Here is a 26,407-nt window from a genome sequence, read left to right as displayed (position 1 = left end):
TTTTAGCTGTTAAATTTTACTTGCTAATATTTTATGAGGTTGGTGAAATTTTTTACTGAGCTCTTAATTATTTTTGTGTCAATTTGGGTCATTAATAAATCTTAATGTATGTCTGTTAAACATTAACCACCCATCCTTCTTTGTCCTTAAACCACTTGATGATTATTAGTTCATACTTTCCAAATATACTTTCTGCAAATCTGTGATATGTATTACTCATTAAAGATGAGAAATCTGAAATACAGGAACTATGATAGCAGCCAATTGAAAATTAAAATAAAAACAGTCTACAATACAAGAGTTGTTTTATTTGAAATATACCAAGTGACTGATATAATAGATTTTTTAAAAAACTGAACTGATAGTTTCTTCACACCTATTCACATTCAGTATGGCTAGGATCCTTTTGATTAAGATTTTACACCAACATTAAACTTGTTGTTCAGTAACAGATTTTAAGAGATTATCCCCCCTTTTTCTTGGTAGTGGTGGGGGAGAATATTTTGTTCTTGTGTTTGGAAGGAATAGCAGATTAATTCCCTTTTTCCAAGTATATGTATATGAGCAGGGTGTACCAATTCTTCTTCCCTGATAACATTCTGTATGAACCCACCATGGAAGCTATTTGTATCCTTTTGGTTGGTGAGATGGGGAATACATTCTGGGAGAATCAGGCCTACCTACCTAGGAGCAGGAGTGAAGAACGTGAATTAAATTTACTTTAGAACCGTTGTACTCAGGATGTCCCCAAAGTCTTAGTGCAGCTTTAAGCTTAATAAATAACTTAATAGCTTAAAGCTATTAAGCTTAAAACTATATTAATACTTCTGGGATTCTTGTATTAATTTCCTTCTGCTATATCCACTATGAAAAGATGGAGGGGAGGAGTCCCAGATACAGCTTTTTGTCATTTTTTTCCCCACTTCTTCATTGCCCACATTTCCCCAAACCTTTTTCACAGTTCCCTTCATCTCTGAAATATAAGAGAGAATGTAGCAATATTAGCAAACTTTTAAAATAAATGCCTTCCTATCTCTGTCTTTCTCTCCTTAAACACCATACCTTTTAAGGGGAAACATATGAGTACAAGGATAGTGTAACTTTATGTTTAATGCACTGTACAAATTATTCATTAAAACATTCATAAATCTGTACATTGGGACATTGCTTGACTATATACCTAATTTTTGCAAGATTATTCTGGTTTTAAGACTTTTATTTCATATCCTTTACAAAAATTGAGGATTTGGGAATGTTTTCTTGTTTATAGGTTATCTTTTTGATCACCTTAGTCCTGTGGCATCTAGCCATGCCAGGGGTTTTGTTTCTCTTTCCAGAAGTAAATAGCTGATGTTTATATAGATCTTTATACAAAACACTTTGTGTATGTTATTTCCTTGTTACTTACACAAAAGTTTACATGTTATCTCATTTGACCACAGTGACCTATGAAATAAAAGAACGTGAATATTTTTATCTCCATTTTAAAGGAAGGAAATGGTCCAAGAAGTTACCTGCCCCAGGTGATACAACCAGTAAAAAACAGGTGCCAGATTGGAATCGTTGAGTCCTCTGACTTCAGATACAGTGCTAGTTCCACTATACCACAGTTGCTTCTGACGTTATCCCTTCAAGGATTGTGATTTATGGAATGAAATTAAGCATAATCTGTTGTTCTTTCAGTTAGAGCTGAGTTTCTTACTAAATATGCATTTGGGTGGCTTTTTCCACTCCATTGCTTTAGAGTCAAAATCATTGGGGCAACAGTTTAAGAGCCATAAGTGATTGATTCATTTGACAGCAAAGCTGAATGAATTGTATTCAGGGTCACCACAACAAGCCCTGAAATATGGTTCTTTCCATTTTGATATTATGACAAAAATAATTTTGGCTTTCGTGATTTAGTAGCTAGCTTTTATTGGAAAAAACTTCTTTTATTTTCATTTATCAGAAAGAAATTACAGACCACAAAAGAATATAGATGAAAACAAGAAAGCAGTTAACGTTTTTACTTCCTTTTCTGAAATATATCGCCTCCAAAGTATAATTGTGAAATTGGATTTTGGTCTATATAGAAGCAACTTCCTTCCTAGAAATTGTTACCAACTGTTAGAATATTTTTAAAAAATACATCACTGAGTTGAATTTGTTTGTTTGTTTCCAGATTTTACATTGGTTAGAATGAAATTGTTCATGTTACTCTAAAAATAAAAAAGTAGGGGCAGCTCAGTGGCACAGTAGATAGAGCACTGGCCCTGAAGTCAGGAGGACCTGAGTTCAAATCCAGCCTCAGACCAAACACTTGACACTTACTAGCTGTGTGACCCTGGGCAAGTCACTTAACCCCAGTTGCCTAAATAAAAATAAATAAATAAATAAAATAAATAAAAATAAAAAAGTATTGGGATATCCTTAAATTTGAAGATGACTGAATGTAGATTTTTAGTATGTGCACTCATTTTTACTTAGCAACTTTACATTTCTTATCCTAACAGATAGGATAAATATACCAAATACATTATCGCCCATTTCAAATACTGGCTATACATCCTCGTAGTTTTTTTCAACACGCATACACCTTATTCACTGGGCTTATGATCTAATGAAAAGGTCACGGAAATAAAAAGTGAGTAGACATTTACATTCCTCAGGAGATCAGTTAAAACTAAGATTGACTTGAAAAAATCTGATTACCCTGTATAACTACAAGGCCTTCTAGGTGTGTATGCCTGCTTTTCAGATATATTAGGTAGAGTGGTATTAGAAAGCCTGACCCTCAAGAATCCCATATTGTCGGACCCTGATCAGAACATCAGGTTTCTCCATTCAGCATGGCCATTTTCATTTTTTTTTTTTGTATGTCATTATAGTGTCTATAGAACTCTTCACTGTGGTCCAGATATAGGGGAAAGATCCTTTTTTATGAACCTACACTTCTGTTGAATAGTTTTTGTGTTTTTAAGAGGAGAGACTTGGGTGCTCTTTGGAAATTGTGACTGCCAACTCATTTACATTAAATGTGTTCTTTGGAGCTCTTAAGTAGAGAGTTGTTAAAGAATAGCTATCTGCATATTTTTTTCTCTTTCCAAACTCACCATGCTATTCTTGCTGTTTGCCATTTATGTTAGCTGTACTGAAAAGATAGGTAAGTAGTTTCTTCAAAATTCAACGCTCAAACACACTCCAAAAACTTTTCTAAGATAAAAGGAATGGGAGTACACAGGGAAAACAGCACTGGGCACTAAAACTGATCAGCAGAGTTTAACGTTATTATACGAGTATTTTAGACAAGAGATCAGAAGCGTAACTATCTTATACAGCTTGATGTATGCTAAAAAAAAAAACAAAAAAAAACAAAGATTAAAGAGAAACACTTGGATATATATTCTCATATGTTCTTCCCTTTAAATGACCATGCACCATTGATATCACCTCGTAACACCCAACTTTTTACGAAATCAAGGCTACCATTTGATGATGTATTTTAGTTGGCTGTACCCTTTGGGGCTCAACACTTTCCTTGGGAAGCCTCTTCCACCATCACACAGAGAAGACACTAGTCTCTAGCTATGAATTTTACCGGTATAGTGAAGAAATACCTGTGAGTGCCATTTACAGTCAAATGGTAGAATAGGGAAGTGGGGGTGGGATTAAATTTTTTTAAAAATACAAGAAAAGAAGACAGAAGGGAGAAGACGAGATGTTAAATATACACAAATACATACACAATACACTTTCAGTAGATTAAGTTTGTCTACCCCAGTCCAATAGATTTTTACTCTAGAAGTTTTGAATGATATTTTAGGCAAAATTCTGTTATTTTTGTATTGGTTGTAAGATTTAGAGCTTTGGAGATCATCTGGTCTAGAGTTTCTCAACCCTGAGGTTCATGAACTTGTTTTACATACATACATACACATGTGTATGGTTTATATTATCTATTATGAATATGTAAATATCCTATATAACAAATATATTATGACTATATTTCAACATAGTTGAATTTCTCTGTAAACCTGTGTTTTATTTGTTGTGTTTAAAAACCTTATTCTCAGAAAGGCTCCACAGACTTAACCATATTGCCAACAGGGTACATGACACAATAAAAAGGTACAGAACCCCTGATCTAGTCCACCCTCTTTCATTTTTGCAAATGAAGAAATTGAGGCCCAGAAACTTAATTGGCTTACCAAGCACCAATTCGCTTTTATTAAATATTACGTTTCCTGAACAAGTTTTTTTTTCCACTGACCTTCTTTAACATGAAGTTAATTTCTCTAAATTTGTATTCCATCTCTTTTCCTCTTACATTTTCATTCTAGCTACTTTACTGATGTCACAATTTTTTTTAACCTAAAAAGAAACTTCATTTTTTAAAATGTTCTAGAAGCAAAGATTTAATTTTACTTCCAAGGTGTCCTGACACTCTCCCTATTATTATTTTTCTCTAGTAGTAGCTTTATTCATCAGCCAAGAATGAAAGCATTCAATAAAAATCAATTGCTGACGATGTGGACAGTTTACCATAATGCATATTGGAAGCTTCTTTGAAACTCTTTCTTGAATGGAAGGTGCCATGGCCTGTGTTTTATGGCCTTCTAATGTTAGACTGTAATCTCATTTAGCATTTTCCCAAAGTAAAAACAGTGCATTAGGGCAGCATAACAGACATCCCAGATCAATAGTAAAGCAGAGCCTTTCCCTCATGTACTAAGCCAGGCAGATGTCCAGGGTGTGCTCCAGCCACTGGGGGACACTTATGTTAGTTTCCACCCTTTGTGCCTCACCCCCATCCTTACTTCCAGTCATCAATACTGGATTGAAGTTTGTAAAGAGACTAGTGTATGTGTAAATACATAGAATGTAAGTAATCAACAAACAGGAAATCAAGAGACTTGAAAGAGAAACATAAGTGACTTGTGGATAATAAAAGTATATTTTGACACATTTGAAATTAGAACTAACACATGAGATCGAATAGCACAGCTCAGTAAATGCTTACTTCTAGGCTAAAGTACCTTATTCAAAGACCTTTTTTGTTATTAAATGAATTATGATGGGTATGTGAATGGTATATATCTCCTCTGTGATATCTAATTATATGGCAGCCTATGCCGTACAGTCTTCTCCATGTGATGATAGAGGGGATAAATAACACATTTGTCCAACATTCTTTATTCCATTTTTTCCCCCTTAATCTAATTAATAGACTGGTGAGATTACCAAGTTATTATCACTGAGTTTAAAAATGGCCTGGTTCTCTTGTTTTGATTTCTCAGGGCAATTAGTTATATATTTGTAACACAGAGTTACACTGTTCTTCATCCTAATTTATTTACTATAGTGGAGAAGATGTTGAACTTGTGGTCAAAATACCTAAGTTTGAGTCTGGGTAGATACTAACACTGATTGTTGTCAAGCCAAGGGATCTCAGAGGATGGAGAGTCTAACCCAGGAAAATCCCCTCAAAAGTATTATGGCTAGTGGTTATCTTAGTCAGCCTTGGCTTAAAGATTTCCACTGATACACCTTCTCTTAAGGTTTTCCATTCTGCTTTTGGATAACTCTAATAAATAGGATTATTCCTCTCAGTTTTCTCTGAACTCAAGCAGAATAAATCTAATATTTTTTTCAACCTGGCAGTCCTTTGAATATGTGAAGATTCCTTTCATGCCTCCCTTCCTCCTACTCCACTCTGAGTTCTCTTCTGCAGAACAAACACCCCCAATCCCTTCAACTGGCCATCAGAGAGAGAGAGAGAGAGAGAGGGAGGGAGGGAAGGAGGGAGGGAGGGATGGAGAAGGGGGAGAGGGATGAAGAGAGGAGAAAGAGAGTTAAGTGCTGGGGAGTCAAATGCAAACAAACAAAACACTGTTTACAAGGAACTTAGGTTCTTGTGGGAGAAGATACCTGTAAAGGAACACAGGGAAGGGGGGAACCCAAGGGTGGTCATGGTGAGGGGCCTGGAGGAAGTTTATGTGGAGGTCTAGACCATAGAAAGAGAAGGCAAAAGGCTCACCTGTCAGAGTTGGGGAGTCAGGGATGGAGTCCAAGTACCCAAACCTGAACACAGTATTCCTGATGTAGAGTGTGGGCAGAATACCATAGTACTATGACCATTCTAGACACCATGCATCTCTAAATGTAGCCTAAAATCACATTTGTGGTGTTGGTGGCCCTGCTACATTGTGGATTCATGTTGAGATTGTTTGTAGTCCATTACAATCCCCAGCTCCTTTTCACAGAAATGGTTGCCTAGACATACCTCTCCTATCTTGTGCTTGTGAAATTAAGTTTTTTGAGCTCAAGTGTAGAAATTTACATTAAACTCAAATTAAAAAGGGCTAATAAATTTCATCTTCAGTCTATTAATCTAGTGTGTTGAGGTTATTTTGGTGTCTGATTATCTTGTCCAGCAGGCTCATAAAACCCTCCTGTCATTGCCCATTTGATAAAAACGCATTCTATGTTTTTATCCAAATCATTGATGAAAAGTTTAATGGCAAAAGGTTATGGACAGCGGGCAGCTAGGTGGTGCAGTGGATAGAGCACCGGCCCTGAAGTCAGGAGGACCTGAGTTCAAATGTGGCCTCAGACCAAACACTTGACGCTTACTAGCTGTGTGACCCTGGGCAAGTCACTTACCCCCTGTTGCCTTTAAAAAAAATATTATGGACAGATACCTGGGGGCTGCACACAAGACACCTCTCTCAAGTTGACATGGATCTATCTACTGACCTATCTTTGTGTCTGGTTTTTCTAGCTGTTCAAAATCTATTGTCTAGATGCCACCTTCCCATCTTGTCTGCAAAGATAACATGAGAAATTTTATAAAATGCTTTTCGTTGAACTATAAAGAATACTAAAATATACATATATAAAACATATACGTTGTGAGGAAAGCACTCCATTGAGCTATGAAGTATACTTGGGTTATCTCAACTTCCCTTTGCAAATGCTCAAAATGCTTCAATAATATATTCTAGAATTTTATTAGGAATAGAAGTCAATCTCATTTACTCACAGTTCACAAAATATGACCTTTATTCCTTTTTTTGAAAATCAGGATGTTTACTCTTCACCAGTCTTGTATCATATTCCTCTTCTCCAAGATCCTTTGAAGATAGCAAAAAACATCTTGGCAACCATGTCTACAAGTACCATAAGATGTAATTCATTTGGCTTTGGTGACTAGCATGCATTGAGAACTAGGCACTCTATTCCTCTCTCCTCATTTGTCTTCAGTTTCAGCTTTGTTCATCTCTTTTGTTCTGTCCCTTTTAATCCAAAGATCATTTTCCTAAGAAGACAGAAAAGCAAAATAAGAGTTTAGTCATTCAGCATTCTTACCATCAACCATTGTCACTACCTTCCCTTCTCCAAGCAGCAATTTTATTTCCTCCATTAGGCCTCTTTTTGCTCCAGACTACCTTTCTGAAAGTCCTTTTTTTGGTCCTTAGCATTTAGATTCAACTCACTGCAAACCTTAGTACTATTGATACTTTTCTTACCAGACTCTTATATGCATGCAGTTACCTGACCTTGCTTCCATCCTCCATACATGCCTTTAAAGAAAAATCCAAGTTGTCCACTTAGATTTCTGTGGAACTACAATAGTCTCTTTAGATAGCTCTTCCCTTTCCTTCTCCATCAGAATAATTTCTACTTATGTCATTAGAATTTCATTCTTGAGGATTCCTGTCCCTTTAGACTGACTTCCTCTGCAGAATGTTAGGCCATTAGTTCCTTCCTACCTGTCATTTCGTGTATCTACAGTTGCTTTGTTGTGTTAAAAAAAAAAAAAAAAAAAGATGGGAAGCGGGAGGAAGATAGCTTAATTGGAGATAGTAACACTTTTGTACTACCTACCTCACAGAGTTGTTGTGAGGAAAACACTCCAAAAAATGAAAAATATCCCACATAATTATGGATTATTAATGGAGAAATAGGCATTAAGCATGATTGTGTTCTGTAGTTCAACACTTTAAAGCACAGCTGACTTAAATGCTGATGTTCTTGATGAGAGACTGGAGAAATCCATATCCAAAAAAAGTCACAGGTATTTGAACTTTGAAATCTAACAATTGACAAAGCTGAATGATAGGAGTATTGGTAATGTTGAATAACATTTTGGAAACTTTCCCCAGTTCTAGCTATATATCTAATATCTTTAGGAAGTGTCATGGAATGAATTCCCTTAAGAAACAGTAATCTGGTTTGCATTTCAGCTTTCTACTCTAGGAAAATTGCAATAGCCTAGTGCATTGGATAAAAGTAATTGGGGATACAAATTATTGCCTATGAATTTCCTTGTTGAAGAAAATTTTTTTTCCTCTCCATGTTCTCTAGGGGTTTGTTTGTTTTTTTTTAACCCATTAAATTGAAAATAATGCTATTCAGAAATTATGTTTGGAGAAACCAATTTTAGATTCCCCAAAAAGACTAGCATTAAAAAAAGAAGATAAGCTTTCTATATATAGAAAAAAGCTAATTTGAAAATAATGTAAATGCATACATTATGTGGCACCATAATATAATGTGTACATATGTGTCTGTGTGCAGGTAATTCAATTCAACAAACATCATGTCTCCCATACTATCCTATCCTATCCTATCCTATTCGCAACTATACTAGATCCTGGGAATAGACAATTCCCATAGCCTTGTTCCATCAGTTTACTCGGGAAGTGTGGCTTCAGTTTATACAGCACGTTTTAATCTACTTTGCAATTTTGTGTTATGTATGTATGTTTCTTTTATAAAGATTATCAATTGTTAGGGAGGGAAAACCCTCTTGTGTGTTATAATGCAATTTGTACACTTAAGACAGCTCAAAAAATTACATTTATTGAAGAGAATTTGTGATATATGGGTTAAGTTTGACATTTTTCCCATTTCTGTGGTCACAGAAGTTAATCTTTAGTATCCAAAGTAGCTCAGAGTAAGTGGCCAACTTTACTTGCCAGTATAAGTTCATATTCATGGGATCATAGATCTCAAGTTAGAAGGGACTTCAAAGGACTTTGAATTCAACCCCCTCATTTTTCAGATGAAGGAACTAAAATCCAGCAAGGTTAAGTGCCTTACCCAAAGTCAGACAAGCAGTCAGTGGAAGTATCTTAAATAGTGTCAATTAGTAGGATTTATTTAGTGGAAATTATCTAACTTCTCTCCACTCTGATCTATGGAGAAACATCATCAATTTGCATAGCCATTTTTCTCTGAAGATAGAATTGTGTCTTTCTAACTTTAAAGCATTCACCCATTCACTTCAGTTCTTTTTTTTTAAGAATATATTTTAATTTTTGTTTTCTAATTTATGACCAATTCATTAGTTTCTGGTTTCTTTTTTAGGCGCTATGAGACTCATCCAGTCTGTGCTGATCTGCAGGCTAAAATTCTCCAATGCTATCGGGAAAACCCTCAGCAAACACTCAGCTGCTCTACTCTGGCCAACCAATACCAGCACTGTGTCAATCATGCCAAACAGGTGGGTGTGCAGGCCTAGTCAACCTGGTCATCACAAAAATTAGGATGGAAAATGTATTTTAGGTTCCATCCACATATTAGTAAGAGTTGTTCCACTCTGGCTTCCATGTAAAGGGTTTCAGCCTAAAGTTTGATTTTTTTTTTTGACATGTTTGTGTGCTATGTGGGCATCATTCCCCTTTTAATGAATTATGGTAGAAATGTGTCCTTAGCATGTTCATGCAGTGTTCTGCATGCAGTAGGCACTTAATAAATGTTTGTGAAATGAATGAATTAATATGTGCTCTTGGGACATCCTCCAGAACCCATGAGTGTTGTTGTTCATTGCTATGTGGCAGTCAGAGGAAGAGGCTCATAGAGATGTGTTCTCTGTTAAAATTGTTCCACCAGTGGTGGCAAAGAATTGGAAATTGAGGGGATGCCCATCAATTGGGGAATGACTGAACAAGTTGTGGTAGATGAATGTAATGGAATACTGTTGTGCTATAAGAAATGATGAGCAGGCAGAATTAAAAAAAATTTTGGAAGGACTTAAATGAACTGATGCAGAGTGAAATGAGCAGAACTAGGAGAACATTGTATACAGTAACAGTCACATTTTGGGATGTCCGACTTTGATAGACTTGGCTCTTCACAGCAATGCAAAAATGTAAGACAGCTCTAAAAGATTCATAATGGAAATTGCTATCCACAACCAGAGAAAGAAATACGGAGTCTGAATGTAGATGGAAGGATACTATTTGCTCTCCTTTTCCATTGTTGTTTTGTTTTATTGCTTCATTCTTGTGGTTCCTCCCATTAGTTCTAATTGTTCTTTACATCATGACTAATGGGAAAATATGCTTAACATGAATGTGTATGTGGAGCCTATATCAGATTGTACACTGTCTCGGGATGGAGGGGAGAAAATTTAAAACTCAAAATCTTATGAAATTGAATGTTGAAAACAAAAAATTAATTAATTAAGAAAAGGAATAAAATTGTTCCACCGATCTCTAGAGGTCACTATAGAAGGACCTAGTAGATATATGATATAAGGAGGACCTGTATGGTCTTAAATGCATCCCATAAGCCATATTCTCTCATTAAACCTTCATATAGCAATCAAGTGATATTCACTAATACATGTTTTCTCCAATTTAGGTATTTTTGTAAAGTTAATAATAAACCATCTATCTTAATGGATCACATAATTGCTTATCATGTAACTGATTTAGTTGGATTTAGATTACACTCAGCTGTTGAAATTATAGGAAATCTCAGTGTCTCTCAGGTGAAAAACTCATGGTAGCTGACTTTCTAACCCAAATATATATAGTGTTTGAGCTACGCAGTGTGACTTTCTGCAGCCTAATTTGCCAGGGTTATAATAATACCACTTAGTGTAAACTTCTAACATACTCTTTATGTATTTGATAGGAAGAGTTGGCAGTTCTGATTGGGTAGTTGAGTAGTAGAGGGGGAAAAAATATGATCAGGATTTTTTAGAATGACTGTGTGATGCCTTTCAAGATCTCACTAACGATTTTTGTCTCTTGCTTATAATAGCACTTATATTACCTTTAGCAGTATATGAGGGATTCTTTTGTTAAAAGGTCTTTAGTGGAAACACTGTTAATGTGAAATTTGAATGTTGTATTTGTTGGAAACAGATTCTGATAAGCTTTTAGTAAAATCAGCCTACTATAGTAATATAAACTCAAGCATTTGAAACCTGTGATTTGAGTAATGAAGCCTTTCTAACTTGATATTGGTGCCATAATGTGGACAAGGTAGTCATTGGAAAAAGTAGCTATGGAAAATTGTGTTCCACTCCCAGTATATAAAATGTATGTGCTTATGTCCACTGAGTATAATTTTTAACGTGGATGAAGTGGTAACTGGAGGGAAAATATTGATGTCAACTCAGTCCATTCTCCTATAAACACTTCATAGTTTTTAGATTACTTTGGAACTTCTTATTCCTTTATCCAATCTTAATCTTCCATTATTCCATCTCTTCTAAGACCTTACCATTCCTAAAACTATTCTTCATCCTTATCAGGGCTTCTAGCCTCTGTACCCCTCTGTAATTTCCCAGGCCATCTCCTATGCTGTAGCACAATGTCCTCTTCACAGTCTCAAGGGCTTGGTGAATCAGTTCAACTCTACACTGTCCTCTGCTCTCAAATCTCTTGCTCCTTTGTCCAGTCACTGCTTGTGCTTACTAAACCCCAACTCTGGAACTCCCCCACCATCTACCTCTTTCATTCCTATTCACTTTGCTGCTTGAGAGAGCTGGAAGAAGTCAGAAAACGTTGATGACTGGGTTCATAACAAATTTAAGCTGTCCAATCTCATCTGAGCCCTCATCTAAGTTCTTCTACTCCTTCCAAATGACTTCTCTGTCTGTCTTGCCACGGCAGCTGTTCTTATCCTTCTCTGCTCTCCTCAGTCCTTCCATAGTACCCCCTCCTCCACCTTTAGTATCTTCACTTCCTTTCCTCTCCATCTCTTCTAAAACTCTGAAGTTTGGTTTACAGCCTCCTCAGATAACCAAAAGTGTTCTCTGCAGTTATCTGCAGTCTCCTAATTGTCAAATTAATGACTTTTTCTCAGTTCTCATTCTTCTTGACTTCTCTGCAGCATCTGACATTATGGACTACCTACTCTTCTGGATTCTGTCTTCTCTAGGTTTTTGTAACGCTACCCTCCCTAGGTTCTCCTATTTGTCTGACCATTTGTTTCTAGTCTCTATTGCTGGATCTTCATCCATATCATGTCCACTGACTGTGGGTACTCCCAACCCACTATTCCCCCAAACCACTATTCCGGACTCTCTTGTCTTTTTTCTTTACACTCTCTCATTTGGTGATATCATCAGTTTTCCCATAGGCTCAGTTATCATCTTTATGCATGTGACTCCCAGATACCTACATATGAAAGAAAGAAAAGGACAGCATCTTGAATATATCACATAAGCCATATTCTCATGTGAAACCTTCTGCAGCAGTAAAGTGATACTGGCTAGTACATTTGTTTTCTCCAATTTAGGTTCTTTTTTTAATTTCTTCCAAAAGGAAGAAAGGAAGGAGATTTATTAGGTCATTATTATGAGCAAAGCACTGTGCAAAGTTCTGGGGATGAAAAAAAAAAGAAAAGATAATATCTGCTCTAAAGGAACTCACTTTCTAACAGAGGGAGACAACATATTTAGGAGGTTTTAGCTGCAAATTGATGGAAAGACCTGGTGGTCCTTGGGGTGCAGAGGCAAAGCAGATGGTAATACATCTTCTTTAATGTTATTTCCACCATATTCATTTCTGAAGTTCCACCATTTGTAACTGCCAAAGACTTGGTCGGTGAGAACTTTATTTTTCTTGGATCTTCAGTGTCTGGTTAGAGAGAAGAGGCAGCAGCTGCAGCTCCTGCAGAAGCAGTTGTCAGGTAGCATGTCTGCAGGGGTTGATTCCCTGGATAATGGCTTCAAGGGCTGAGCTGGAATCAGGGCTGGTGGTTTGGGGCCACTGTTGTTCCCAGGAGGATCTCGAATGGCCTATAAAAGCTTCTCAAAGTCAACATGAACAAAACAGAACTCATCTTTTCTCCAAAACCCTCCCCTCTTCTGAACTTCTCTGTGACTGTTGAGAGTACTACCACTCACGCCATATATCTAATCAGTTGCCAAATCTTATTTTTATTTCCACAACATTTCACAAATACATCCCCTTCTCTCCACTTACGTAGCTGCCTCCCGAGCTCAAGCCCCCATCACCTCTTGCTCAGACAATTGTAACAATTCTTAATTGGTCTTCCATCCTCAAATCTATCCCCACTCCAATCCATCCTCTGTTCAGCTGCCAAAGTGTTTGTCCTAAGGTCCAAAGGTCTGACCGTGCCACTCCTCTGCTCTCCAAACTCTGGTGCCTCCCTCTTAACTCTAAAATCAAATGTGAATTCCTTTCTTTAGCACTTAAAACCTGGCCTGTTCCTATCTTTCTGGTTTTATACTTTTTTTCTTTCCTTGTACTCCATAGTTTAGCCTTACTCCATCTGCCATCTCCTTGCCTGAAATGCTCAGTCCCTTCACATCGACTTCGTCAACTCCTTCACTCCCTTCACAACTGAACTCAGATGCTGCATTTTCTGTAGGAGGCCTTTCTGGTTCCTTTAACTGCTAGTGTCTTTTCCTCTGAGATTACCTTCTATCTACTATAGCCTTATCACATACATACATACATACACACACACATACATATTCACATGTACACCTATTTATACACATCTTTTTCTCTCCCATTAGAATGTAAATTTTTTTGAGGGTGTAGACTATTACCTCTTTCTCTTTTTGTTTCTCCAGTATTTAGCACAGTATCTGACACAATAAGTATTTAACATATTTGGCAGTGAATGTATGTGTAATACCTAAATTCCAGTGTCTTTCACTTTGGCCTTTTACTTTTTAGTTCATAGTGCTTTTTGGTGGGGTGTTCTGTTGTTGTTGTTGTTGTTGTCTCTCTGTGTGCTTTGGGTTGTTCTGAGCCAGTTGTAGCCTCCTTCTATCTTCCAGGTGACAAATACTCTTCATTTGTAGGGTAGGGCTTGTGAAGATGGAACTAAACAAAGCTGCCTGGTCCATGTTGAGGCCACACATAACGATAGCTTTATTTACACCATACTCAGACCAAGTATATCAGCCAAAGTACGTGTAGTTATTGTCAGTGACAGTGAAAGGGACTGTGGCTCTGTGGATCTCTCTTATAAAGTATACTTTTTATTACCTTCTGTTAGTATTTTTGAATGCCCTCTATTGCTTACATGACATATACATTAGGTGGAATATACACTTACTATATATTAATCAAAGGGATGTACTACTGCCCGTATACTAATAAACGGGTTACCTACTTCCTATAAAGATTTTGTCCCTTTGAATGGGCACCATTGAAATGGACCAGTGCCTGTAGTAGAGAACTAAGGCTTAACAACCAGGCACAGGCTCAGAACTGGACATTTATGACCAAACACTGACCATTTGTGACACATAGAATTTGGTTTTGCATGAAAAGGAGCTCTAAGTGGTTGGTTATCTTGAAAGTAGTAGGGGTCTTTTTGTTATCCACTAATCTAAATTTTTGTGGAAGGGAAGGGAAGAGAGGTAAGAAGATGGAAAAAAGAGAATTGAGGACCAAAAAAAACAGTGATGAGAAGTGAGGGTGGTTGGGAAATGAGTATAAGAGAGAGTGAGAACAAAGCACTTTATCAGAGATGACAGCCCAGTAAGGCACTAGTTTATGGCTATGCTAAAATGGATGGTCTGATGTAAGAAATGTTTCATTAATGGTTGCTCTTTTCAGAAGAGAATTAATTTTCTCTTTTGTAAAGAGACAGTCATTCCTGGAAGTTAGATTTCAACCTTGTGACCTCAACCCTTTGGCCCTTCTTGTTGGAAAAGGATTTAGTAGTGTAACAGGGGCCCTTGTTCCCTGAGGCAGTTCCTCATGGGGCAAACTACCCATCTTACATTTCCTGTGAAAGCAGAGCATATACTGGACAATTCTCAACAGTGAAACAACCACCAGATCGGAAAACAGGCCATTAGGTTGTCTTGTCCATTTCTCTGCCATTGTAAGAGCGTTCCCCATAGGATAATCTCAAATGCTAACTCCTTTCCATGGTTAAATGACTCTCATGATTGGGCTCTCACCAGTTCCCTTGAGGCACTGTCCTGTAGTCTAATAGATTTTACTGATTAGAAAATTTCTGAATATTCCTCAGCCTTAGTTTTCTTTTATTCTCTTTCATCCACTTATTCACATTTATCCTTTCTGAACCATTCTTAAACAATTCCTCATGGGTTGTCATGGGAAATTTAGATTATTCTTTCTAGTGTGTTAATTGTGTGTGATCATCATGAGTAAAAGGATTTTAAAAGATAATTATTATCTCTAGGACTGAAAACTACAGGCTAACTAAAAATGATACATCATTAAGAAATGAATGCGACCATTTATTTATATATACCGGAACATATTAGCCGCATTAACTCTTTAGCCATCAGCTTCATAGCTTTCTTAGAGCTACCACAATCAATTTTTTTTTCTTTTTGCCATTGACACATATTACCATGCTCCCATTCTGTCTTATACACACACACACACACACACACACACACACACACACTAACACACACACATGCACACACACACCCTTTCATATTTTTTTTATTCCTTCAGTTGTCATAGAATTGAGAAACAATTTTACAGACCCTCTAAATCCAACTAACCCCTTTTACAGAAGTGAAAACTGAGTCCCAGAGAGGCTAAATCATTTATCCAGGGTCACACTGGTGGTAGCCAACATTTTTCCTTTTAGTAGGGTGAAGTAGAATTCAGTCTTATGAGAACTTGAACTAGAAAGAGCTAAAAGAATATGAACCCAAGTTCATATTGCCTTCTGTAACTTGAGACACCCCTACTTTCCTGCTATTTACCTCTTAATATCACACACAGAATAAAGTATTTGTTGAGATAATCATTCTGGATATTCTGTCCAGAGGGGTAACTAGGGATTTTTTCACCCAGGGCAAAAACAGTTGTTGGGGTGAGACATGGCACAGAGGACAGTCCAGGTGTGGATACAGTTGAACCAAGAGAGAGGTTGATCTGTGAACTTTCTCCCACATCCCCCACCCATGCATCTTAAGATGGAAGGAAAATAGGCCCCAGGGAAAGAGTGCCACAGTGCTAAGATCCTCAGGATAGTGGCATGAGCCAGCAGAGTCTTCAAGATTAGCTGCAAGATGGGCAGTAACTATGGGTCTGAATCATATTTCTCTTCCTATACACCTTGTGCTACCAACAGCTCTGATTCTGGCCCGTTTTCATCACTTACTACCATTGGCTAGGAGATTTAAAAAAAAAAAAGAATTGCTAAATAGACTCCTGAAGCATGTTAAATGTATTGGACTATAGTCTTTATGTTTTAAGATGGTTTTTCTCTCTGTGACTATAGACAGAATGGTTGCACATATCCACTAGTCTTTTCCATGCCCTTATATGTACTGTCATGTTATTTGGTTTGAGGCAATAGTTCAATTGTAGAATCTTTTATTTTTGTGACTGGCTTCTGTGTCTTCCACTGCATCCCATTGTTTTGTGCCAGCCAAATCTGCCTGCCGCTGTCGCAGAGTCATGCCATGTTGTTGTTCCTGTTTCTTAAAGATCATAGTCCCTGATTTTCATACTATGGAAGCCCGATCTGTAGAATGAAAGTGAGGCCAGTTTGGGGAAGAAAGTAAAGAATAGTAACTTTTGAGGTCTTCTGTAGGTAGTAATAGGGATAGGGACTGAATTATGATTTTATTTGTGGAGAGAACTCCCTGTATCAGTGCAGTTTGTCATCTCTGCAACTTATAGAATTGAGGAGTTGCTTAGAACACTAAGGGGTTAAGTGACTTGCCCAAGGTCATACAGCTAGTGTTGCTCAGAGCTGGGACTTGAGCTCAGGTCTCTTCCTGGTTCTATGACCAGTTCTCTTTCTGCTACATTGTACTTCTTATTCATGTTTCCCAAGCTCAGAGAGATGAAAAAACAATTCTCTCTCTGCCTCATGTTAACTAGTTAAAAAGAGTAATCTTTTGTAATCTAATACACTTCCACAAGGAAGTACAGGTTGCTAACCAACTCTTCTTGGAGGTACAGTCCTATGGATTATTTATATGGCGAGAGTGTTCAAATTCAGATATCATGGTAGAACCATGGATATCCATGGAACTCAGAATGGGTGGGGAGTCAGGACCAAGAGATCTTGAAGGCATGGCCAGGAATACAAGAAAGAGACCTTCCTCCAATCTTTTCATTTAAGAAGACCAGGTCACAAGGCAAGCAGTCAAGAATCAAGGATCATGGGGCAGCTAGGTGGCTCAGTGGATAGAGCACCAGCCCTGGATTCAGGAGGACCTGAATTCAAATCCGACCTCAGACACATAACACTTACTAGCTGTGTGACCCTGGACAAGTCGCTTAACCCCATTGCCTAGCCCTCCCCTCCCCCCCGAAAAAAAAAATGAAATATCACACAGGTACAGGAGGTCAGTTCAGAATGGCATGTTCAATAAAAGTCTGTCAAACCAGCTGACATGAGGCACCAGCAGTAATAACACCTTGAAACTGAGGTATTCCCTGCTCTGGGTAGGAAGCCCCTGAAAGGCTTCCTGCTGGGACTGAAGGCTTCTAAGACTTGGCTAGGTTAGGGCCTGCAGGTAAGAGCAGATGAGCCACTTTAGGGAGACAGTAAATAAGTAACCTGACTGATGTAAAGAATGAAGGGTCAGAAAGAAGAACAGAACTTGACATATTACGCTATTTTAAAGCTTTTTCTTCAGAATCTCCCTCATTTCTTTCTTTTCTAAAATATAAATGAACCCTCCAGGATATGGTTAGCCTCTGAAATAAGACACTGAGATCAGAGTGCATGGAGGAATTTGCCTGAGGCAGAGTTTCTGCCCAGTTTCTTAGGGCCTTGTATTTCATCTTCACTGTGACTTGGATGCTTGAAAGACTGGAATGTCACTGTTTCCCCTCTTGAGTGCTAATACAGTCAACATAACTATTGGTAACTCTGGTTTGAGAATTTAGGCTTTCTGAAAAATACTTCATCAGATTAAGCTTTAGAGTTAGAGGGGACCTTCCAACTGACTGGAGAAGCCAGGCTTCTTCATTTTATGGGTGTGGAAACATGGCAAAAGAGGCGGGGTAGGTTCCCTAAGGTTACAACTAGAACACCATCTCCTGATTCTTTGACTGATACTCTGCTTTGTCAGAGTCACCTCAGACATCTGTCTACAATCCTTCAGATGCCAAGTCTTCATTTTGTCATTCTCTCCTGATCATGGTAACTGCTCAAAGGTCATCAGATCTTTGACTATGGAGCTGGAAAGGACGCTAAAGGTTATTTAGCTCCACCTGTTTACGAGGGAAGAGGCAGAGACATGAAGTGACTTGCCCGAGGCCTTACAAGTCATGGTGGTTGATCTTAGACTTGAACCCAAGGCGGCCTTTGACTACAATTCCAGGGTTCTTTCAGGTCCAGCACAGCCACCTGCCCCTCTTAGCCTCATGTAGGCCCTCGGGAGGTATTGAGTAGCAGCCCAACAGGGGATCTCGGCAGATTTACAACCTCCCCTTATAAAATGCAAATGCCTCTTCCCAGTATCATACCCTTAGACTCCTCTGCTAACACAGTAGCTTAATCATCAGGAGGTTGATTCATTGGTCCCTCAGTGCTGGTGATGAGCCTCCATACTGGTAGCTGTGCTGGCTGTTCCCCTGAAGGCTCATGCTATCCTGGGACCCTACTCAGCCTTTTCAACATGGTGGAAGTCACCAGAGCCTGCTTTGATGGTGTCAAGCCCCTGAGGGTTGAATCTGCATCGATGGAAGGGTTACTAACATCAATCAGGTCATACATCCGTTGAAATACTAATATTTACCTTAATAGTATAGGATTAGTTTACAACCAGCCGCAAACAAATATGGAATACACTGAGGGTAAGAGGGGAGGGATCACTAGTGGAAGGGATCAGGGGTGTGTAAGTACACCGCAGATAAACTTGGACAGGAGTCAGTGTGTGCCTAGATTGCAGAGCCATAGTGTGTGCCTTCACACTCTGTTAATTTGTTACTGAGGAGGATGAATTTTTTGAGCATGTTTTTAAATTATATTTATAACAAGACTTCTTTATCATCATCTAGTAGAATTTGTTAATTGCTCACCTGTATTTATACTCAATGAGTGCCTGTCTTTATCTTTTAAAATTAGGTCAAATTCAGAAGTTTGAATTTGCCCATTTACCCCTACCCACCATCTCCAGGAAACTTTTTTGGAAACCACTTCCTGAGAATACTTATCTTATAACTTTTCTCTGCATTGCTGACTGATTGATTAGAGAAAGTATCGCCATTGAAATACATTTTTATTCTGCGTGATGAATATTGCTACCCAAGGCTCATCCTTCAGAAGTCACAAGCGTGAAATGTTACAGTGTTTTACCTCTTATTGTGGCAAACTGTAAGCAGCGAACATAGGGGAATGGAGGGTGCTAAATGTCCTTTGAGACCTGCAGCATTAGCTAGAGTCATAAAATAGGAGCACAGCATCCTGGCATGAAAAAATTAACCAAAGCAAGAAGAACAAAGAACACTAGTTGCTGGGGGAAGTAGGACTGATATTGAAAACAAAATAAGTTAACTCATCAGATTTTCAGGTAGTAAGGAGCAGTATTTCGCGCCCAAGCCAAGCATTCATGGTTTTCATAAATTGGAATTTATTGATTACTTTTTCTTCCTATCTCCCTTATAATCTTCTCATTCTGTCTTCTGTACTCTTCCTGTGGCTCTAATCTCTGTCTCTTCTTTCTTCTCTCTTCTTTGGTAAAACACAGAGCACTATAGAGACTAAGAACTTTTATGAGGTAGTGGGGAGAGAAGCTGCCATTTAAGGCCTGACCTTAGAGGAAAGTTAGCAACATCACCAAAAAGCAAATTCCTCCCCCCCCACCCCAAAAGAAGCAAGAACTTAACTTTCCCCTTGATGGTGATTTGGCAACATAAAGTTGCTATAATTTCTTTTAAATAGATTGAGACAGCCAGGCAACTGACAGTGCAGTGATTCAACCCAACTGAGAAAGCTGTAATTCAAAAATCAGTAGAATAGATGATTATGTAGCAAAAATATTTGAGAGAAACTGTTCAGATCATTTTAATAAAGGGAAATGACACACAATTTTCTATCTCCAGGGGCATTGTTCTTGTCTTACAATCAGAGCTGCCAGTCTTTTCACAGGAGGGGGGAGGGGGGAGGAGTCAGATAAGGAGAGTGAGAAGGAATGGGGACTAGCATGAAGCCCAAACTCCTCTCTCTTTGATATTGGGTGATTCCTTCGACTGTTTAGAAAGGGAGTTTCTGGAGGCCGAAATGATGAGCACTTGCAAGGAATTTCTTTCCCCACATTAAGATTAAGTGTTAGCAGTTCCCTAAATGAAGGAAGCAATTTTTTATAACTTGCAAAGCTTTTCGCTCATTCTTTGGGGAATTTCCTATGTTAATTTATGCGGTGTTAAATTTATGCAGCGTTAAAATTCAGTGCAACAGCAGCTACTTACAGAAACTATACAGTGTGGTGGTACGAAGACTCTAAAGGTAAGCTCATTGTGAAAATAGCCTTAGTCAGCCTTGAGAAATATCGAAAGCCTAAAGTTTTTGTGGCAGGGTTGCAGAAGGTTTTTTATTGTATGGTTTTACTATTAATACTACAAAACATTCTTACGAAGTAATTTGTCTCCTTTAATTCAACCTGACATTTTATTGTCTGTGTCTTTGACAGTAAAGAAGACAGCTTTGTCCTGCTTCTGCAACCAAAAGGTGGCAGATGAGCTCAGTTTGAGAACCTGTTGATAAACTAGCCCTGAAGCTTTCCTGTCCTTTTTGTTTTTAAGGAGCAAAGTTTGGTACAGCTTAGCTGCCACTGTGTCTTGGGAGATTAGAATTGTAATACATGCATTAGAGTATTATATCAGTGGAGTTAAAGAGATTATTAAAAAGTCTGTTTCCCTGACTTTGTTTTCTAGTCTTCACATGTATTCACATATTGCATGTGTATGAGCAAACACCACTAAATGTGGCCTGCTTGATAAGCATCTGCTCCTGGTTGTCAAACCATCCAACCTTGCTCAGTTTTCCAAGGGAATGTTCCTTGCACCTGGCAGGGAAAGGAGGGGGAGAAGATACCTAGATTTGGTTGTGATTCATTAGGGCTCCAGGGAAAGATTGGGTGATTGAAAACAACTTCAACCTGTTGCTTTATTTTCATTGCGATAAAGGCAGATTCTTCTGCAAAATTTAGAAACAGGTACCATTGCTGCATAGCAGCAGAATGTAGCACTTGACAAAGGGGATAAGGGAAGGTACAGATATGCATTCTTGACCTCAGTTGGTAAAGGCCATATTACAACAAATAACACATGTATATTGGGTCCTCAACTGCGGTGCTGTTGTCAGGATTCATATCACAGGACTGTTTATAATGAGATAATTTCAGCTCTTTGGGAATTAAATGTCCTGAGAGAAGTCCCAGAATGGTTCTGCTTTGTACTGGATTCTCTTTTGTTGCCATTAGTGACGTTATTGTGTCTTTAAATTTATATAAAGCATACTTTCCAAAGAGATCAGAAGTTCTTTTCCCATAAGGCACACCACCTGTGGTGGCCCAGTATCTTAAAGAGATACCTATTCTAACATTATTATGAAATTTCCCTTTTCCACACGACCTCTACAGCCAACCTCCAGTTTGACTAAACCAGGGTCTGTTCTTCCCATTTTGGATACCTGCTCTTATCTCCTTACCTTTTTGGTTTTCTATAACCAAAGAATCCGGAAAACATATAATCATAGAATCTTACAACAGTCTCTCCTCTGTTGGTTTCCATGTCATTGTATAATCTTGGTACTTCTCTGTTCCTCAGAAGGTTCTTCTTCTATTGCCTTCACTAGATCTTTTTCTTCTTCCTGAGTGCTAGCTGTCGGCTTCCCTCAAGAGTCAGTTATTGTCCCTATTCTCTTTTATGTTTTACAATATTCCCTTCTAGAAAAAAAAAAAAACTTCCAAATTCCATAGCTTCAGCTGTCATATGTACTACCCATGCCATTTATTTTTGGTACTTATTCATCTGTTGCTTTTCTATATTCCACAACAGTTAGTACTTAATAAATACTTGTTGAATAAAGAGCCATTATTCTAAGTGCTAGCTATGTAAAGACAAACACAAAACAGTCCCTGCCCTCAAGGAGCTTACATTCTGCTGGAGAGATACTACTACCCTCTTCCTGTATCTTTTTCTGCCTGATCGTCAAGAAATACTTCCTTATATCTGTTATTTCCTTAACTAAATGGGGAAATCGCTTAAGGAGTCAGTCCTGGGATGGGAATGCATCATGATATTGAGCTCATTAAACCATTACTGAGCATCTTAGCCTCCTACTCTTCCAGTGGCAAGCTACAATTTCAGGGAGCGGTTTGTGCCACGTAACCCAGGGATCCTCCATCATCCTGCAACCCCCTTGAGTTTTAAGGATCAGATTATGCAATCAGATTCAGAACTGGGAGGGACGTCTTTGCTCCAGAATGTTATGATGCTTGCCTGAACCAGGAAAGCCCCATGTCTTATCCCTTATATATTGGAAGTGAGCATTAAGAAAGCTGCTAACATGGCGTGAAATTGTTGCTGTTACTTTTTTTTTCCTGGTGTTAAAACTTTTCCTTTTGATTTCTCTGCAGAGCGTGCTTGAAAAGGGAGGATAAAGCTGACTTTCAAAGCAAGCAAAAGCCTATCAACTTTAATTCCAGCAGTGGAGCATTTTTTCCCCCAACAATACAAAACCTATTTAAAGGGCAGACCACTAAGGAGAAGAGCTGGGAGAGCCAATTCAGCAGCAACAAACATCACAAGTCAATCAGCAGACACTTGAAAAGCCAAGACCGATATCTCATTACATCAGAAATCTGACCTGTAAAAACTCAAGGCTGAAATAAAATGTTTTGTGGGTGGGTCAGGAGAAGAGGAAGTACAAGGTGAGAGGGAGGGCAGTGTCTGAGAGAGTGAGAAATGAGGAAAAGCCCTGTGAATGAGAGCTACCCCCCAGGGAACTAAATTGTCTGAGCTTCCTAGAATGCTGATTTTGTCTTTTCTTTTGTCCTTTGATATAAGAGAAATTTTTGTTTCTAATTTATTATAGTGATCATGTAATTAAGAAAAGGAAAAAAATGTCTTTCTTTTGCTGGAATAATGTCTATGATTATAGGTAAAATATGGCCTTCTTATCAATGTAAAAGCATCTTTATAAGTGTGTGTGTGTGTGTGTGTACGTACACACATATACACACACATATATGTATCAGTTCCTTTACCATGAATACTGACAACCATGCCTCACTCAGTATCAATAATAAATATATTTTATGAACAAGACTGGCATTGTAGCCTATGGCTTGGCATCTTCCTGTTCTCAGTTAGTGTTCATACTTAGAGAATTATTGCGTTGTTACTATTGATTCCTTTACTGAAATCCTATTCTAATGCCTCATCACAGTGTGGCAGTGACTATGGGTTCTTGAAGGCTGTGCCAACAGAGAACTAGCTCTGGCAGGTCGTGTCAAGGTAGATAGGGCTTCAGGTGTGTCTGCCATCTGAGGTCTAGCCTGGCCAAGTTTGCAGAGGCTCATAGCCATATAGTTACCTACCAGGTACTGCTTTTGGTTTTTCTTTTCTTTTCTTTTCTTTTTTTTTTTAGCTACAATATCTCATGAAACCTTCTGCCTACTAAAGGAAATTATGGTCTGCAGCAGTCAAGATAATACTCACACTAATGAAGTCACTGATCTTTCACAGTACTGAAGATATATTATTTGTTAATTTGCGTTTTATGTGTTATCTTTCCATCCATAATTAATGTACTTTACAAAGCCTTATTATGAACTTTTCATGCCCCTCAGGTAAAATTCAGTAAGATCCTAAATCGTTAGGGAAACTCTTATCCCCTTGGGAGAAGCCCCTCTCCCCACCTGGAGCCGAGAAATGGACTTAACCTTTTGAGGCACTTACCAAACCCACGTTTTATGAAAATTATAGCAAGTAATAGTTGAGGAATAAGATTTCTTTAACCTTGTCATAACTGCTTGGGTAGAATTGCTTTTGTGACCCAATTGTCTGGGTTTCAGTCAATCATCAAGTGGTTCTCAGTTTCAGAAAGGACCATGATATTGCCCATTTGCCTTTTTATTTGGAGGAAAAAGATGGCCTTTTTCTGGTTATGGGAAAATTTCAGGTGGTCCATATAAATGGAACTTTTGGCCACTTATCCTCTTTAATTTCCTAATTGGCTCCATTTGAACTGCATCCTACTGTACACTTGTGAACACACCTGCAGATCTGATTTGTATTCTGAGTGCTACTGGTGACTCTCCTACCATAATTATCAAGATGCTTTGTGATTACAGTTTAATTGAAGGTTAAAAAAAAGTAGTGCTGAAGCAAGCTGTGTTCCTTTAAGTGTGAAGGAACCATTGGTAACTTGAGGAGCAGCAAATTTTGGCACCATCAGAGTGGGATCCAGGTAACTGCCTGGGAGAAATAATAGGTACACAAAAGCAAAATGTTTACACGGTGACTTGCTGTAGTGTTTACAAATCAGCTAACTCACAAATTCTCTTCTATAGTGTTTTGTTTTGTAATTGAGAGCCAAGAACTTGGCACATCCCAGTCTGCCAGTCTTGTAGCTGGCAGAGAAATACAGCACTGGAGAAGCAGACATTTAAAGCTGGTTAATTCTCCGAAAATGGAAGAGTCATCTGTCAAAGCAGCACATTCTCATTGCCAGTTTATTAATTCACCACACTCACGAACATGATGGGTGGCAGGGGAAAGGGATGGATCCCTCCTGCCAGCATTTTTATAGTGTAGAGTGAGATAATGTGTTCTTTTTTTACCTTTGTGAGGCCTTTCCCAGTCTTTGTTTCAGGGTTTCTTTTAGGTTCCTTTTAGGTCTTGGGACAGCTGCTTGTGAAGAATATAATGATTTATATGAGGATCAAGGGAATCATTTGATACATTTTCAGATCAGTTACTGTTTCTCTGGAGTGAGACAGAGGACAATAGGCAACAATTTAGCCCATCAAGCCAAGAAGAATGAGTATCACCTTCAAATCTGTACAGGTATGATCACACTAGACAAATTGGGATTAAATTATGGAAGAGAAACTTGACTAGACTGGACAAACCAGTGGTAGTAAGGGATCTGAACTACTAGAATTCAGTCTTCATCTAAACCCTTTCAACCTCTTTCCTAGATTTGGTGGAAGTCAGGTTATTTAACTCATCATTAGACTTCTTTGACAAGAGTTTCAAGTTCTTAACTAGACCTGGGGAACAGGTTAAATGCTCTGAAGTTCTCTAGTACCAAAGGAACCAGAATCTCTGGCCCTCAATATGATATCATCTAGGCCCTTAGGCTGTTTTAATATGCAAATTGGAGAATTTCCCATTTGAGGAAGCTTTCATTGTTAAACTAATGAAAGTTTAAGGATTAGAGGTGTGAATAGCTAATTTCACTCTTAAAGGGCAATAATAACTTAGTGGGTGCCCACACTCCAGGTAAACTAAAGGATATGATAGCTAATGAGTAGCTATTGCTAGGCCCACTCCTTGGCATGTCTTAGAAATGTACCCTTAGATGGAACCCCTACTGAAGTACAAAAACTGTCCAGAACCACTCAGTCTCTGCTTACAGAATTCTAGGCGGTCCACTCTTTTCTCAAATTGCTCTGAGTATTGGGGAGTTTTTTATTTGTATAATGAACCAAAAATTTGTTTCCCTGTGATTTCCACCAGGTTACCCAAAGTCTGTGCTCTGAATATGGGCGAAAGACATCTAATCTCACTTCCACAAAATAGTTTTTCAGATATCTTAGGAGAGCTGTCTATATCTCCCAGTTTTTTCTTCTCTGAGTTAGACATACCTAGTTCCTTCAACCAAACCTCAAATGGTCTGTTTCCAGTCTCATTATCCTTGTAAAGTGTGGCTCCCAGCAGTGGATGGACACAGTACTGCAGATACAGCAGAGAGAATCTGACCAGAGCAGAGTTCAGCAGGATTATGCTAGGAATTAGGTGATATTCATAATTTAGATAAGGCAATATGCCTGCTTTCATGGGGCCTGTGGTCTGGTAGTGGATATGTCACATGTAATTATAATGCAAAGTTATGCATTATGTGTAAATAAGAGAGGTACAATGTTAAGTCCAAAGAGGGTACATAATTACTGATTATGAGAATCAGGAAAGGTTTCTGAGCTGAGCTTTAAAACAAGAATTGGAGCTTGTAG

The 26,407-nt window shown here is 38.3% G+C and overlaps 1 protein-coding gene across 1 annotated transcript in view; it reads left to right on the top strand.

The window, feature by feature from the left end:
* The window catches only part of CHCHD3 (coiled-coil-helix-coiled-coil-helix domain containing 3), a 349,060-nt gene extending 325,565 nt beyond the window's left edge, over positions 1 to 23,495 (top strand). The window contains exons 7-8 of the mRNA XM_027842256.1: positions 9,355 to 9,490; positions 22,805 to 23,495. Coding sequence (XP_027698057.1) covers positions 9,355 to 9,490; positions 22,805 to 22,828 — 160 coding nt within the window. The 3' untranslated portion in view covers positions 22,829 to 23,495. The remainder of the gene's footprint in view (positions 1 to 9,354; positions 9,491 to 22,804) is intronic.
* Positions 23,496 to 26,407: the final 2,912 nt, after the last annotated feature.

This window comes from Vombatus ursinus, unplaced genomic scaffold (genome assembly GCF_900497805.2).
Source record: "Vombatus ursinus unplaced genomic scaffold, bare-nosed wombat genome assembly UNPS02014870.1, whole genome shotgun sequence".
In the NCBI taxonomy this organism is placed as follows: Eukaryota; Metazoa; Chordata; class Mammalia; order Diprotodontia; family Vombatidae; genus Vombatus; species Vombatus ursinus.
Note: the sequence above shows the minus strand (reverse complement) of the source record. Positions and strands in the feature narration are given on the sequence as shown.